Genomic DNA, 15,751 nt, shown 5'->3' with positions numbered 1-15,751 from the left:
CATGCAAACCCAAAGCTTACATTTAAGATCCCATAGGGAAAGAAAAAGAGAAGTAAAATCATCATCCTGGTTGTGTATTGGCCGAATAAAGCATATTCCAGAAAGCACTTTCAGCATCTACACTTGTTTTCCTCTCATCACAATCAGAAAAGCACAACCTTATAATCTTACAGTGTCAGCAGAATCTGATATAGACATAAAAACCATCCTGGGAAAAATGCTGCATTAATTGCTTTTGGTCGGAAGAAGTGGGGATGTGATGACACACTGCACACATCTGTCCTGCTGAGTCACAGGTTGTGCCCTGTGAGCTCATCTGATCGGCTTGTGGGTGAATTACAGCATAATCTATATTAGGGCGGGTTGTGGTTGTATAAGAACTATAATCATCAAAGGCCAAGAGACATATTAGACAAAATTAAAAGCCTATTGTAAAAGATTTTAGGGAGTTTCATTGATTTTTCTCTGTTTCTATTTTGCCAGCTACGGCTTGATTGGCCATAAAAACCTTCATCGTAATTTTTTAAATGGCAATTTCTGACAAACTAAGCAGGTATTTTTACTAACTGCCTAACATTTGTTTTCTTGTATACGTTGATTGTTCAGGATTGCTCCAATGGGGCGCTGCATGGTGTAGAGGTAGAGCAGTTTCTATATGTAGAAGAGTTTTCTGAAGTACACACTTACTCACCACAAACTAAAGTCAAAATCAAAGTGTCCTATATAGAGGTTGAAACTTGGTGAGATCTATGGTGTGTTTGAGTGGATGATGTAGGTGACAGATTTGTCATGTGCAATCAAAAATAATCTAGAGAGCAAAAGGCAGCAGCAAACGTGTGGAGGAAAGCAGAGACAAGGCAATAACAGAAGGTTTTACCAGGTGTTCCAAGTTGGTAAATATCTGATCTAACCCCAAGTGTTGTAACAATATACTTTGTACGCTGCTGCCGGGGTTTGATTCCTGACCCTGAGGCCTTTGCTGCATGTCTTACCCTCTTCTCCCTCTACCCATTTCCTGTCTGAGCTGCTGCAAATAAGGGCGACTAATGTGTGAAAAACCTTAAAAAAATAAAACTCATTTGCCTGGTTCACAGCAGCACAATGGTCAGTGTGTATCTGTCTAAAAGATGTGAAGTGTTTGCAGGGAGCAGATCGATGTGTGGAAATAAGTAATTTCAGGGCTTGTTTGAAAATGAAATCTACTTTTTATTTTTTAATAACACTATAAGAGGTTTAGAGCAATTTCTCAGAGCCTTCCTTTGCTCTTCTCTTGTATTTTTCTTGCCTGTGAGCCACAGATTTAGAAATGCCTGAGAGACTTTAAGACCCACATATGAGTCCCATACATTACAATATGTGTAATTTCCTTTTGCCCGACATGAACAGATGTCCCTAGGTAAGGTTCATAGCATTAACTTTATTTATAGATTACTCAGACCTTTTGAGCTTTTCCTTAAACCTGTAATCTGACTAATCATCTGTCAGGTATTGAGGCGATAATGTTAACACTTTATGTGCTGTTACTACTCATAACACAGGCTTTGTTTCTGGAACAACTTAAAAGTCGTTCTTTTTCAGTTTCTCTGATGTGAAGGCAAAGGGAAACAAAAGAGACATAGAATTTTGCGGAATTTTGACATCAATTTCAGAAAAGGTTGTCATCTAAAAGCAAAGCAAAAGGATCGGAATTTGAAATGTGGGCAAATGCTGCAAAAGCAGGAAAGAGACATTTTTAAATATAACTGTCTCCTCCTTCATAACGCTGCAGTTAAAAGGTTAAGTAAAAAACCACTATTGAAAAGCTCGTACAAATTCAAATTCCTTTGCCCTTTTCTGTTTTCTCTGAGCACTGTCTCACTTCGCTTCTCTTTTTCATCTTTCAGGAATTCGCTCTGAAGCCTGTGGACCTGAGACGGCCCGAGGGCTCTGACATATACCAAATCCCTGCCCAGGGGAATGGTGGAGATTAAAAACTTCTGATTGAGGTAGAGAGGAAAGGGACACAAAGACAGGGAGGGAGAGACGGAAGAGGAAAAAAGCTTATCGTTCACCTTTGTTCTTGTTAATGCCCCGAGTGAAGGATCTCCAAAGAATAACAGAAGACACAAAAACAGCTGCCCACAACAGTGGTCAAAGGATGGAGTGAGTAAAAGAAAAGAAAGAAGCAGGATTACATCCTGAGAAAGAGCCAAGCTCATATTCTACTCTAATTGAATGCCTGAGAGAGGGCATAGACATGAGAGGAATCCTTTTCTGTGAAAACTGCTTCAAGAGGCAGTGCAATTAACCCTCTGGCCATCATAAAATAATACCTGGCTATTGTTGTTTCCTGATTGCTGGTGTGGATTCGTGCTCGAACGGTGATCATGTTTCAGCCTCCAGCCTGTAGACCAAATCAGAATGGCTGTCAGAGAAACATCCACATTCTGCTGGTGCTGCTGCTGCTGCTTCTTTACAGCTCCCTCAAGGCCTCTTTGGCTGCCAAACCCAAAGGGCCAGGACAAACGCATTTGAACTCCATCCGCATTGACGGAGATATCTCCTTAGGTGGGCTGTTCCCTGTGCATGCCAGGGGCCATGATGGCAAACCCTGCGGGGAGCTGAAGAAGGAGAAGGGTATACACAGACTGGAAGCCATGCTCTTTGCCCTTGACCGCATAAATAATGATAATAATCTCCTGCCTAACATCACACTGGGAGCAAGGATCCTGGACACCTGTTCCAGGGACACTCACGCCTTGGAGCAGTCGCTCACCTTCGTCCAGGCTCTGATCGAGAAGGACGGGACAGATGTCAAATGCCTCGGCGGGGGGGCGCCAATCATCACCAAACCTGAGAGGGTGGTGGGCGTCATCGGCGCGTCTTCGAGCTCCGTTTCCATCATGGTGGCCAACATACTGCGCCTGTTTAAGGTAAGATACCGCCAGAATGCAAAGCAGAGAAAAATACAGCAGAGAAAAGATTTATGATGCATTTGCTTTATTGATAATCTCATACACAGTATTTGTTTGAATAATTAATAACTGAAAAAGAACATCAGTAGCTGAAGTATAAAAGAACACTGGATGTCTGTGCGCCATGTCTGCAGCAACACAATGGACAGTCCCATAACTTCAGAGAAGAGATCCCATTGTAAATCTCATCATTCTGACTGTTGCCCCGGAGGACTCGGGTTGCTAGGCAATGAGAGGTATTACCTGTCACAATACAGGAGTGATTAATAAGATTCCTGATTTCATTTTTTCCCCAAAGCCTTTCACACAATCAGTTAGGTGTTTACATTTGCCCACACTACAGAAAAAATATGTTCTGTTCATACGCATTTGGACATTTGATGAATTATTTAACACACATTTTGTTTTCTTGCCAGTCAGCTGTTGCAAATGTCGTAGTTCTTTTTTCTTTGCTGAAGGTATGATTCCTTTATACAGGTTGGCTCGCCAGAAAACAGTATTTTAAAAAAAGAGCTACTGTCATGATGTTGCCACGGATTTGTGGGTATTGCACATAATTCATAGTTATTTCAGTAGTGCAGTGGATTACATAATTCAGTCACAATTGAGACAAAAAACTATTTTTTATTTCAGTGAACACTTGGACTTTAAAATTTATGATAATCCTGTGCCTTAGTCGTAATGGGGTAGAGAGAGCAGGGAGATGTCTTGATATTACACAAAAATACATGTCTAACACAAACACTCTCCACTTCACCTTTTCTTTAAAAGTACTGCTGAATGTGAGGCAGTCTCCAACTCTGCAGTGGGTTACAGGTGTAAAAAAAGGATACGGCTATTCAACAAGTAATGCATTGTTTATAAAAGGTGTATAAGCAGAATAAAAGAAGTAGATTTTAAAGTAAATAAAGTCAAATTCACAGTTGTCTGATAAGTATTTAGCTTCCAGAGACTGGCATAGGCTTTTTGCTGAACCATAAAATTGTTTTAATCTCCACAATATTTGCAGATAAATAAGTCACCATGAAAATAATCATTAGCTACATTGTCAGATATTACAGCTGGAAGGCCTGAGATTATAATGCATGGAATTTCTCTCTGTCTGCCTGGGTTATTTTTTTCCCCCAGCACTCCTGCCAAATGTTAATGGACTTAATACGTTTATTACTTGAAGTGCTATCACAATAAGAAAATTATGACATCTATATCATCATACCAAACAATTACGATAGCGAAACTATACCATGGCCAACCAAACTGAATAAATGGAAGACGAATTGTGATTCTTTGTTTTTCAGTTTATTTTTTTCGTTAATTTTAAGTATAATTTTAGTTTACTTACTATCTTTATAATTATCTGAAGGTTAACTTTAGTTATTCACAAAGTGTAGTTCATTTAGACCCGAGACAGTTCTATTTAGCTTGAATTTCTAATCACTTCATCACTCGATTATTGACGTAAGATGTCTTCACCCTTAGAAAAACAACTCACCCATATGCATACAACCATATTCCCCAAAATTAAATCAGAATATATATGAAACATACATACTAACAGTTGTGGAAAATAGTTTTACTGCTGCAGATTGCAAATAAACAGTTAGCTGATCATTGCTTCTTAGGAATGTAGAATTTCTCTGCAACCACTTTCATAAAGTTGTTTTGGTGTTGCTGTTGTGTTACAGTAAAAATATCTCCAAGGTAATATGTTACATTCAAATAAAGACATATAACCCTGATTTACAACCCATGATGGTCATGAATACGTCAGGCTAATATTTGCAATAAACTCTTAAATTAGCTTAATCTTCTCTGAGTTAGCAGGAGGTGTGATGCTGTTGGCTAAATGGTCTTCCAGGGTATGGTAAGGCAAGGTAAGCTGTTTTACCTTCACCACTACATGGAACCATGTAAAACAATTTCCTATGTTTGTCCTGGTTAAAATAATTACTTTTAGCTCAGAGTTAATATGGTGTGGCTCTTTTTAAAGTCATTTTCACTTTGATGCAAACAGTTTGGGATGAAACTGTCCTGGTGCCTCACTGATGCAAATCTGAGGTCCGATTTAGCTTTGTTCAAAACAAGAAAATGATAGATCATAAATTAACATTGAGATATTGGAGTTTCAACGTTGTTAATCAAGCCAGAATTATCCATGCATGGATGTATCAAAAAATAGATTGTGTCTCCCAATCCTAATGTATATCTATTAGATGAAATGCTAAGATAGCAAAAATGCAAGAGCATATATCACTGGTGATGTTTCAGTTTGGATTAAGTTTGAAATATTCATAAGCATATTTTTAGAGTGCAAGCCAGAAATGGGAAGAACATGCTTATAATTAAATAATGTCTGGTGCTGATTTATTGCCAGTTAAACATGTTTTTTGTTTGCAAGTTATTCAATTAAAGTGACATTTAAAGATGAGCCAAAGAGTTAAATTTGGAGCTCATTGTTCTATCTTTTATAGATGAACATCAGTGTATTTGTTGTCTGTTTCTATCTCATTCAACAACAGCTTGAGGTTTAAGGATTAGGAAGAATGTTTGTTTGTCTGACAGACATATAACAGAGGAAATGGCTTTTTTTTTTTTTTTTTTTGAAAGAATGCATCCAAGTTAATCAGAGGTGTCACAAAATTAGAATATTTTGTTCCTGATACTGATGCAAGTATAGGTATTCTGTGCAATACTAAATGATTTATCTTTTGCATTTCATTGTGATCATTGCCATCTGGAGAGAGTCTGCAGTGGGACACAATATTATCACTGAGCTATGATTAGTGGATATAGTCTTTCATTGATTGTAAGAATCTTTGTCATAAGTGATAATTGCATTTGTGAGAGTGGAGTCAATAAAATGCAATAGTCCAAGTGAAACATTGTCCACAACTGATATGTAACTACAGTATTGGAGAGAACTTTACATACACATATAGACATATTTTTCTTATATTTGGACCTTTTCACTATGCATTTGATCTGGACAATTCAAAATAGGAAATTATGCTTTACATCCAAGCTCAAACACATTTTATATTAAATTAGATGTACCTTGACAAATGAGACTTTGATTAAACATCGTAGAGAACATAGGGAGACTATTCTATTATAATTCCTGCTGGATATTTAAGCATTATTGCTTTCTTTGTTTCCTGGCTTATACCAGGTAAATATTCACCAGGTTTGTAATGGGATATTTTCATCAGTTTAAGAATAGCTTGGTTTTCTTTATGTCAAAAAACATTCTGTGGGTTAGGAATCATTATGTTAGTAGAAAATTCAAATATGTTCAAGTTCCAACCATCTACCTGCTGGGTTTGTTAATTTGGACGTAGCTTTTTTTTTTTTTTCCCCTCATTATTTCATCTACTATGTGCAAACAATGCATCCCCACAACATAACGTTCCCACTACCATGCTTGGAGTGCAGTATTCCTATGCTTGACAACCTTGTTTTGACTCCTGCAAATACACTTTTTAGCTCTGTGGCAAAAAAGGTAAATCTTTGTCTGGCCTCACCATAAACAGCATCTTAAATGAACAAGCTTGTTTTCTAGTGTCAACTCAGAAAATTAAAACTTTATTATGTAGCATAAATTCACTGTCTAAACCATTTTTTATTTTATTTTACTGGGGGAATAATTGGATTCTGATCAGAAAGAGTGTGATAGAGTAGGTTAGATTAGATCTTTATTGGTCATTATCACCCTGCATAATAAGCTGCGAGGTGCCATCCTGTCAGCAGAAGTCAAAGGCAGGATGATGAATAGTTCAAACGGCAAGATTTTTAAGGATGATGAAGCTCCTGTTAGCCTCTTCTCTAACACAACTAGCTAGTTTGTAACTTTTCTCTCAAGGTTTGTTTTAAACTGCACAACTTCTCGCAAAACACCATAAAGCTACCACTTGTTTCGAGTGTGTGTTAATGTGTGCTTTACATTCAGCTTCCTGCTGTGCTCCATTCATCGGTATTGCAACAGTACACAAAAAAAATCATCTATATTCTCTTAAATTCAGTTATGTTTATTTCTGTTTTGCCTTATTTACAATATGAGATAATTGGTTTCTTATTATTTAGAACTAGAAGTTAAGAAATTTACAGGTGAATTATTTATGACTACAGCAAATTTTAGAAATAGACACAGTTTGGACTCAAATTTATTATTGCTGACTTTAAACCAAGCAGCATAATGCACTGTACATCCAGAAACTACTCACAGCGCTTCACTTTCTCCACATTATTGTACAGCCGTATTCCAGATTGTATTAAATTAACATCAACACAGAGTTACACACATAAATAAACATAACCACAACAAATTCCTAAACTGAAGAAAAACAAACTTATAAAGCACCAAAGAATATGACACAAAAACCCATAAACCTATATTTTTGTTTATCAGTTTATGACTTTATCAAATCCATTCATTCAATTTTATAAGTGGTTTTTTGGCTGAGCTCTAAATTTTTATGAGGAGCTAAATGACACATATTTGTTTTTTATGTTTATTTATGTATAAGTTAATGCAATATCTCAGTAACAGCCTGCAGTCTATGTATTATCGGATAATCTCCATGATTCAAAAGTATTAAAATCTCATGGGATGTTTCCTGCTTGTGAAAGCCTCCAGCTTTGTCAGTAAACCCAGTGTAAAACACACATTGGAGTTCTCTGTATTGTTTATATATTTTTCAAAATAAGTACTATTGGCTTTATTTTCCAATTAGGTGCTGTCCCGTACTAAAAGAAAATACGAACAAGTTTACAATGTTGTTGTTTCTGAACATACTGCTATCTTCCGTGGATGAAGTATTTCAGTAGTATTGCTCACACAGGTAGTACTCAGTGTGGGCCGCAGTAATGAGCATCTCCCACAGCGTGCGCCTGATCCCACTCTCACATGGAAGCCTCAAATCCTTTGTCATTAACACACTGCTTGTTCTTTATTCATTAATGTGCCTAAGCATTGTCCTTGCATATTAAATTTACATTTCTCTGATCTTCTTTCACTTCAGCTTCATTGTATTCTTTTTAAATTCCTGGTCTTACGTTTAAAAAGCTGAGGATTATCGAAGCAAATCCTGTCTGTCAGCGTGCCGAGTGGATCAACGTGATGGGATTTTACTGTTGACGATCACTTGGGTTTCTGAATCACGTTATTGACATCAAACATTTTCTAATTCTCTGGCTAATTATTCAACATCCAATTTAATTGAGTAGCAAACATAATAATATAAAAAAAAAAGAAGACAACTTTTGAGATGAGATAAAATGATTGATATAAGTTGTTGAGCTCATGTGTCTGTTCAAAATTGTTTTTTGAATTATAAATGTTTATTTTGTCAACATATGGTTTTTGATTAAAATTCAATTAGTTTTGACAAATTTATTACTACAATTAACTATATTGAAAAATATGAATGAATTTGAATTTATATATATATATTTAGGTCAACATGATCCCATATGGCTCAGCTGAACCTGCTGAGGTTTTTAACTTTACAGCCTTCTCATAATGTCGTCTGCATCAGCAAGTCTTTTACTGCAGGACCCAGGTTGCAGAGAGAAGGACAACTGCCTTTACTAGCTCTGCAGCCAGACATAAATGTTTGCTTTGAATGGTGCCGATGCTTGCACATAAACACCATCTCAGCATACTGATGAAGACAAGTGGATTCTTGGACATATAGGCATGCACATGAGCACGCGCTTGCATAGGCACACAGGCGCTGTGCAAAACTGGCAGCATTCAGGGACACACAGTGTGCACATAATTGACTGACACAGAGAAACAAGTGAACACCAAAAGCAATCAGGCACATTTGCAAGCAAACTCCTTTTAACCAAGCAACAGCCACTACCTTAGCGTAGCTTGCAGGTTTACAGTAAAGTGTTTCCTCAGCACACTCAGATGCATACAGATGTGGTCCAAAGCAGCTCGATGAATATTTTACTTTAACCTTATGTAATTCCAACACAGGGACTTACAGCTGCAGCTCAAGAATATTTCCGTGTTGTTCAGAGAAGTGGGAGCTGCAGTGACAAGCATTCAGGGAAAAGATAATTCATGATCACACACAAGCTATGTCAGATGATTACATTATTCATTTGCCTTGCAGATTTGCTCATAAAGTTGCCACACATCACCTACAAGGCAGATTACACTACCCGTTTAGCTCAGCAGGAGGCTCTGAAAAAAGGATTTTCTTTTCAACTCAACCATAACAAAAGCCTCGTTCCTGTTCACTGGAAAATAAAACTGTTTTTATACATTTGCTTTTTTGACTTCTGTGGTGCACACCAGTAGCTCAAAAGCCAGGCAGTGACCCAGGTTTAAGAAGCTCAGAGTGTTCCACCCTTTAACACTAACTGGAAATCATTTCACCGGCTCCTCATTCTGATACTACAGACTGCTGCTGCCCTGAACAAAGAATCTGATTAGCTGACTGACTGGTTTTTAAATGATGCATTTGGAGAAAAATGCAAGAAAGTGTATGTATATATTTTTTGCAAGAACCAAAACTTTTCTTAACTTTTATTTTCTAAAGATTTCAGAAACAAAAAATTCAAAACTCAATACTTGTGAAAAGAAAGAAAGTATATTTTATGTAATTATCTGGATTGTTATACAAATTATAACTAGTTGTCAGACAATCCCCCCAGCTGGGGTTTTCTGTCTCATTCACTTAGAAATTATAATGAGTTTTCTTTTTTCTGAATAAACATTCCCTGGAAAATCATCAAGTCCCGAGCCACAGTGTTGCAAAATTACATGTTTTATGGAACATCAGCAAATACAACTATCTTGTCTGTTTAGGAGAAAAGTATTGAATACGGTGAAGCAAGACATGTCAGAGCTGAACAATGACTCATTTTCCAAACATAAAACAGCATTAGTTGATTGATGCACATTAAAAGCAAATATATTTCAAGTTAGAAGACTACACAAATCCCTTTTTATAATCTAATTCAGCCTGAAGTGGCACATGTGTGCATTTACTCATGATTTTTTTTTCTGCTTTGGTCATGACTCATTTTGGAGTAAGTTCTTCAGAAGAAAACACTTATAGTAAAGCTGCAATTACATAACAACATGTCAGATAAGCGCGGTCGGCGTCGATCCGATTCAAAGTATCTATCTGCAGCAGGAGCCTAGCAGCACAGAAACCTGTAAAGAGGATGAAGAGCCAGCGGTGTCTTTCTTGAGCTCCTTCAGTGAGTAAGCTGATCTATTCTGCAGCTGTCTTGTGGTCAAAGCTGCACCGAATCCTCCATTCCCAGAGGTCTTCACCATCTGCTTTGTTGCATTCTCTTTCAGCAAGTTAATGGTTATTTGCCCCCAGTTGATATTCTGCTCCTGACTGTACCCATTTTAGCTTCAATTCATTTGCGTAAAATCAGTAAATGTTCAGCTTTTATGATTAACTAATGTGCCACAAAATCTCAGATATTTATTTTTTATTCTCTGCTGGGAAAATAGCGGATGAGGAATCTCATCACTAACTGAAAATGCATAGAAGGGGTAAGACAAGTTTAAAATTGTATTCATTGTGATAACTATGATTATTATTTGTAACAAAGGCAAATCTGTTCCACCAAATAATCTTTTTGGCAAAATTTTGTCTTGTGGAATTACTTGATTAAACCTTCCTAAGTTAACTCAGGAAAGTCATGAAGGATCAGACCTCTGATAATTGTATAAAAAATGGAATAAGGATGTTCACATGCTTAAAATAAAATCCATGTAGTATTAGTTGTAGGGCATGAATTTGTGTTCTGTACACACATTTTGCTTAGTGGGTGAAAGTGGGTTACCCTGTTAGAGCATTTAATCAGCTCTATGGATTCTGGATTAAAGTAGATTATATGGTTGTATTTTTTAAAATCAGTTTTTAAATATTCAATACTCTTTTAATTTTCCCTCAGCATGATTCCCCCATATGATGAATTTTGAAAACCCCATAAATGGGTCATGAAATTTCATGCTTTGTCTCACCTTGTTCTGATGGTTTCTATTCCCCTCATAAACCTTCCAGTGACATAGTTTAATGACGGCCTGGTGCCAGAATTGATTTAGCTGCTCATTTGGGGGAGTGACACTTATATCAAGATTAACTAGCCCAAGCCCATCGAAGCGCCTCGTGTCAACCAGGCCCTCTCATTTAGTGAGGAAGTGACAACATGATTGTTCACATTGACTACTTCATATTTTTCCGTGGACTTTACCTTAAAAAGGTGTCATGTTTAAACATCAGGGAGAAATATTGGTGATGGTGAATTGTTGTTTGCATATAATGTGACGCCTAATTACAGAGACATGTTTCATGGTATAAATTACTGTCCCGTTTACTCATAGGGGATCAGTATGAGTATATTTCATTACATTTTGACAAATGATTTTGTCTGTACCATTTTTTTCCTTTAAAATGGGAAAACCAGCAGACAGTGAAAAATTGCATAGAGTGCTGTTACTTTGTAATTTTACAATGAGAGCCATTTTGGCCAGAGTAGTGCAAGTCATTATGGAAGCTGCAGATGATATTCCTGCTTGGTGTAGCGGGGTGGTGTTTTTCCATTTTCAGTCATTTTCAATGCTATTTTTTCCTCTTCTGTATCCCATCCTTTGTTGTTTCTGTTTTCTTGCTATGCCATTACCAAAATGTTCACTGACTGATAAGCTATCAACTTTGTTTTATTACAATAGTCTTTTCTTTGGTATTTAAAACGCATAAAGTAACAGATTTCAATTGTCAAATGTTTATGCTTTGATCAGTCAGATATCATCAGATGTGATCACCTCTTCATTTTTGCCAGAGGATTTTTCAGCATTATCCATGTTTTTTCATTCTGCTCATGCACCAGCTGCTTGCACCTACAGAGCTAGGCTGATTTGACCTCAACATGAAGGAAATATTCTGCTGATAGGTTTTTCTTTTGTTCTGATCTAGTAAAACCCCCAAAATTCAGCTTCTCACCAAATTATCCCTGTGTGTTTTAGATCTTCAACACACAGGGCTTCTAGTGATCTTATCAAAATTCAATGCTTCCCCTAGACTCTAATAAATAGAGTTCTCTGCTTTTTAAGCCAATTTCTAATTGGTAGTTAATAAAGTTCACTATAAATTTCTGGCAGATATTTCTACAACTAAAATTATTCATACTCCTTGCAGATTTATATGGAAATTTTCAAATTTCACTAACATTTTTCAATATAGTTTGGAGTGGCCCAGCCAGAATCCAGACTTAAATTCAAGATAAGATTTGGGTCTTGGAGACATTGATGAAGTTGAAACATCAGAAATACAATTGAAAACATGCAAGAGGTTTGTTGGCAAACATTAAGTGTTTAATTGGTGTAATCTCAATGAAGGCTGTTACATTTAAATGTTGAGAAGAGCATTAAAAGTCTTATGTTTTTTTAATGGAATAATACATGTCAGTGGTTGGTATGGAAGACCTAAAGCAGGCAAAAGGTAGATAAAAAAAAAACATATTTAATGAAAAAGTTACAGAAGACAAATATCAACAATTTGATTCAAAAGCTAAAAATACATAAAGGGCAGGAGAAAGATGCTTATCCAAAAACAGAGTGAAATATCTACTAGATGAGATGATCAGTAGAAGAAGACACTAATGAAGAATAAATAAACAGAATCTATCTGATCACAGAAAGGACCAGACTAACTAAATTAAATGAGGAAAATCTTAAACTAAAGATTACAACTCTAAATCATCAGAAACTTAACTCGATCATAGAATGAACGCAAAGTGCAATGCATCATGACTTGCATTCCTATGTATATCCCTAATATACTCTTATTTTATTTTTAGAAAAGCCTCTGTCATTTCTAATCACACACAAGCATCTTGTTTTAACAAATATGACTTTAGTAATAGAAAAAATGTGCACCCAAAAAGATAATCAGATTGAAAATCTGCATTTTAATTCAAGCTTTTGTTGTTAATGAAGCTTTTGATCAAAGACAGATGAGACTAATTGGTTGAAATTATCCACCTTAAATCACCTAATGAATCATGTAAACTGAACATGACTGACTATACCTACAAAGACAATTCTCCAAAAATGACATGTACAGTCTAGCTTTATCATCCTTGATGTTGTTTGAACACTATATATTTGTGTATTATCCAAACAGTTTTGCAAGCATATGGTGTGTAAGCCTATGCCTTTTTGTTGCCTTTCCCACAGTGTTTTAATTCATAAATAATCTCTGCAGGAGACATGGTCTTCCAGGGGTTTCATGCTTCACAGTCATCATTCAATGTTTTCTTGTTTATATTTTTGACTTGAAAATAAAAATAATTAATTCAGCACTAACATAAGTAATTAACTGATTAAACATGCTTCAAGTGCAGTCTTTGCACTCAAAAAAATGGTGTGCTATTTTATTATTGCTGATTTTCTTTTTATTTTGCTGCTTGGTGAGTAAGTGTTGATTCATTGTGACTCATTCTTCTGGGGAAAAAAAGGCCTGACAGCAAAGACTACTACAAGGCATGCATTTTAATAGTAATAACAGATTAATATGATTTCATAATTGAAAACAATTTCTCAATTAAATCCTTGTGATCCATTTTCTTAAGAGTGACCTCATTCTCTTAGCTGTTTTTATGCAATAAAAGATAGATTAGTGGAGGCAGGTGCTGGCTTGTAAGACTTGTCTCAGCCACATGCTGTTTATTCCTGCATAATTGTTTTACTTCATAATCATATTTTGTTTAGTTATAATCTCTCCTTGCCAAATCCAGCCAAATCATTCTTGAGACAAATTAGACATAACATTTTTGTATTTTGAAGCGCTGACAAATCTCCATTGAGAACCCTGATCCAGACATTCAGCCATCTGTCTGTTTTTCTGAGATGCCAACCGCTCATATGTTTTGTATGTGAATCTGGGTTTCTGCTTTTAACATAGAAGTGAATGTTTGGTGAGCAAGAAGTTTCTTTCTGTACTAAAATTTGTATTAATGACATTTAAAATAACATTTTCATTTCATTGGAAATCTAAATAAAAACAAAAATCAATAGAATTATATTTGTTCCGTCGGTTTTGAGGTACTCTTGTAATAAAACATATGCTATGAAAAACTATGGCAACACTTTATTTGAAGGGTTGTGAATAACGTTAACATGTTATGTCATGTTTATGACGGTGTCATGACAGTCTTATTCACAACCCGTCAAATAAAGTGTTACCAAAACTATTTTCCTTTTATCCATAAGAATATTTCATGCCAATCAAGACAATATGGGAAGAAAAAAGAAAAAAACATTTCCAAAAATTACAACAAAATGTAAAAAATTTACTAAATGATTTTTCTTTTTATCTCCCAAAAATTCAATTACGGTAATCAGCAAGATGTAAATATATTGCCAAAAGTATTGGTTTACCGCTGCAAATCATTAGATTTATTTGTGTTTTATTTACTTTTAACTCATGAAAGATTATCTGGATGTCAGTGAATTCTAGTGTTCTACTATGACAGGATGCCGTCTGTGGAAAAGAAACAATTTCATGAAACTTCTTTGCTACAAGACATTCCACAGTTAAATGACAGTGCTATCACAACAACGTGGAAGCAAATTAGAATAACAGCAACTCAGCCATAGAAAACTCATGGAGCTGGGTAAGTATGCCGAGGAACATTGTAGGCAAAAATCCAACTGTTTGCAGAGTCAATAACTACAGATCTTCAAACCTCTAGTGGTTTTAAGATTAGCTCAAGAACAGCCTGTAGAAAGCTTCAAATGATGAGTTTTGGTGCTGAGCAGCTTGATCAAAGCCTCACATCACCAAGAGCACTGCAAAGAGTCAGACACAGTGGGGAAAACACACCACCAGTAGACTGTAGAATAGTGGAGACATGTTCTCCAGAGTGACTAATCACAGTTTACCATCTGGTAATACAGTGGAAATGTCAGGGTTTGGAGGTTTCCAGGAGTTTAGCACTTTAGAGACTGCATTGTGTCAACTGTTCAATTTGGAAGGAATATGGTGCCCTTTTGGGTTTGGAGTTGGTTCTTTAGTTCAAGTGAAAAAAGCTCTAAAGGTTTCATGTGTTTTATACATTTTGCTCCATCTGCTCCTGAGTCTGGAGGACCAGTTTGGATCTATTCCCTCAAGTTCAAACACGACGGTGCCCGAGTAAGCAAGGCAATGTAAGCCGGTGAAGGTACAGGGGTTAGAGCTGCTGCTGACTGACTCATCTATAGTTAAGTGGTAAAAGGTACAGGGACAAGTTAAATATATGAATATCTATATGAATAATTTGTTTTCTTAATTCTTTAGATGCTAGTGAAATGGAGGCAAACAGTACTCTGTTGCTAAGCTAACTATGCTAAATGGTTGATAATCTCACACAGCCTACCCACCTCTCGGAGAAAAACTGGGTAAGAAATTGACACTTTTGCCTTTTTCTCTCTCTGTCTCTCTATTTTTTTGAAAACCTAACTTTATTATTTTTTTTAGCAGTATAGTAACTGCCACTGCTGCTGAACACCGTCACCTCAAGCGCTCCAAGCAGGAACCAACCATTTCATGCAGATCCAGGGGGTTCTTCAGGGAGAATATGGATGTGTGGGTTTTGGTCTGGGAGTGGGAACATAAAATCTTTGAAAATACAATATGATTAATTTTGTAATTGACAGGGCCCCCTTTTTTTAATTTCTATGAACAAAAAATAGATAAATTGTGGAGGGCCCTTAGAATTGTCATAACTTTCCCCCCTATACCTGTTATATACACCGTCTTAATATAGCTTTTTATATAACC

General features: G+C 36.3%; 1 protein-coding gene across 2 annotated transcripts in view; it reads left to right on the top strand.

Annotated features, from left to right (window-relative positions):
- LOC114135499 (metabotropic glutamate receptor 4-like) overlaps positions 1–15,751 on the top strand; it is a 186,114-nt gene that overhangs the window by 38,750 nt on the left and 131,613 nt on the right. For both annotated transcript variants that reach the window (XM_028002835.1, XM_028002834.1), the window contains exon 2: positions 1,884–2,912. In XM_028002835.1, the coding sequence (XP_027858636.1) occupies positions 2,367–2,912 (546 nt within the window). In that variant the 5' untranslated portion in view covers positions 1,884–2,366. The remainder of the gene's footprint in view (positions 1–1,883; positions 2,913–15,751) is intronic.

The sequence above is a fragment of the Xiphophorus couchianus genome, chromosome 20 (assembly GCF_001444195.1).
Source record: "Xiphophorus couchianus chromosome 20, X_couchianus-1.0, whole genome shotgun sequence".
Taxonomy (NCBI): Eukaryota; Metazoa; Chordata; class Actinopteri; order Cyprinodontiformes; family Poeciliidae; genus Xiphophorus; species Xiphophorus couchianus.
Note: the sequence above shows the minus strand (reverse complement) of the source record. Positions and strands in the feature narration are given on the sequence as shown.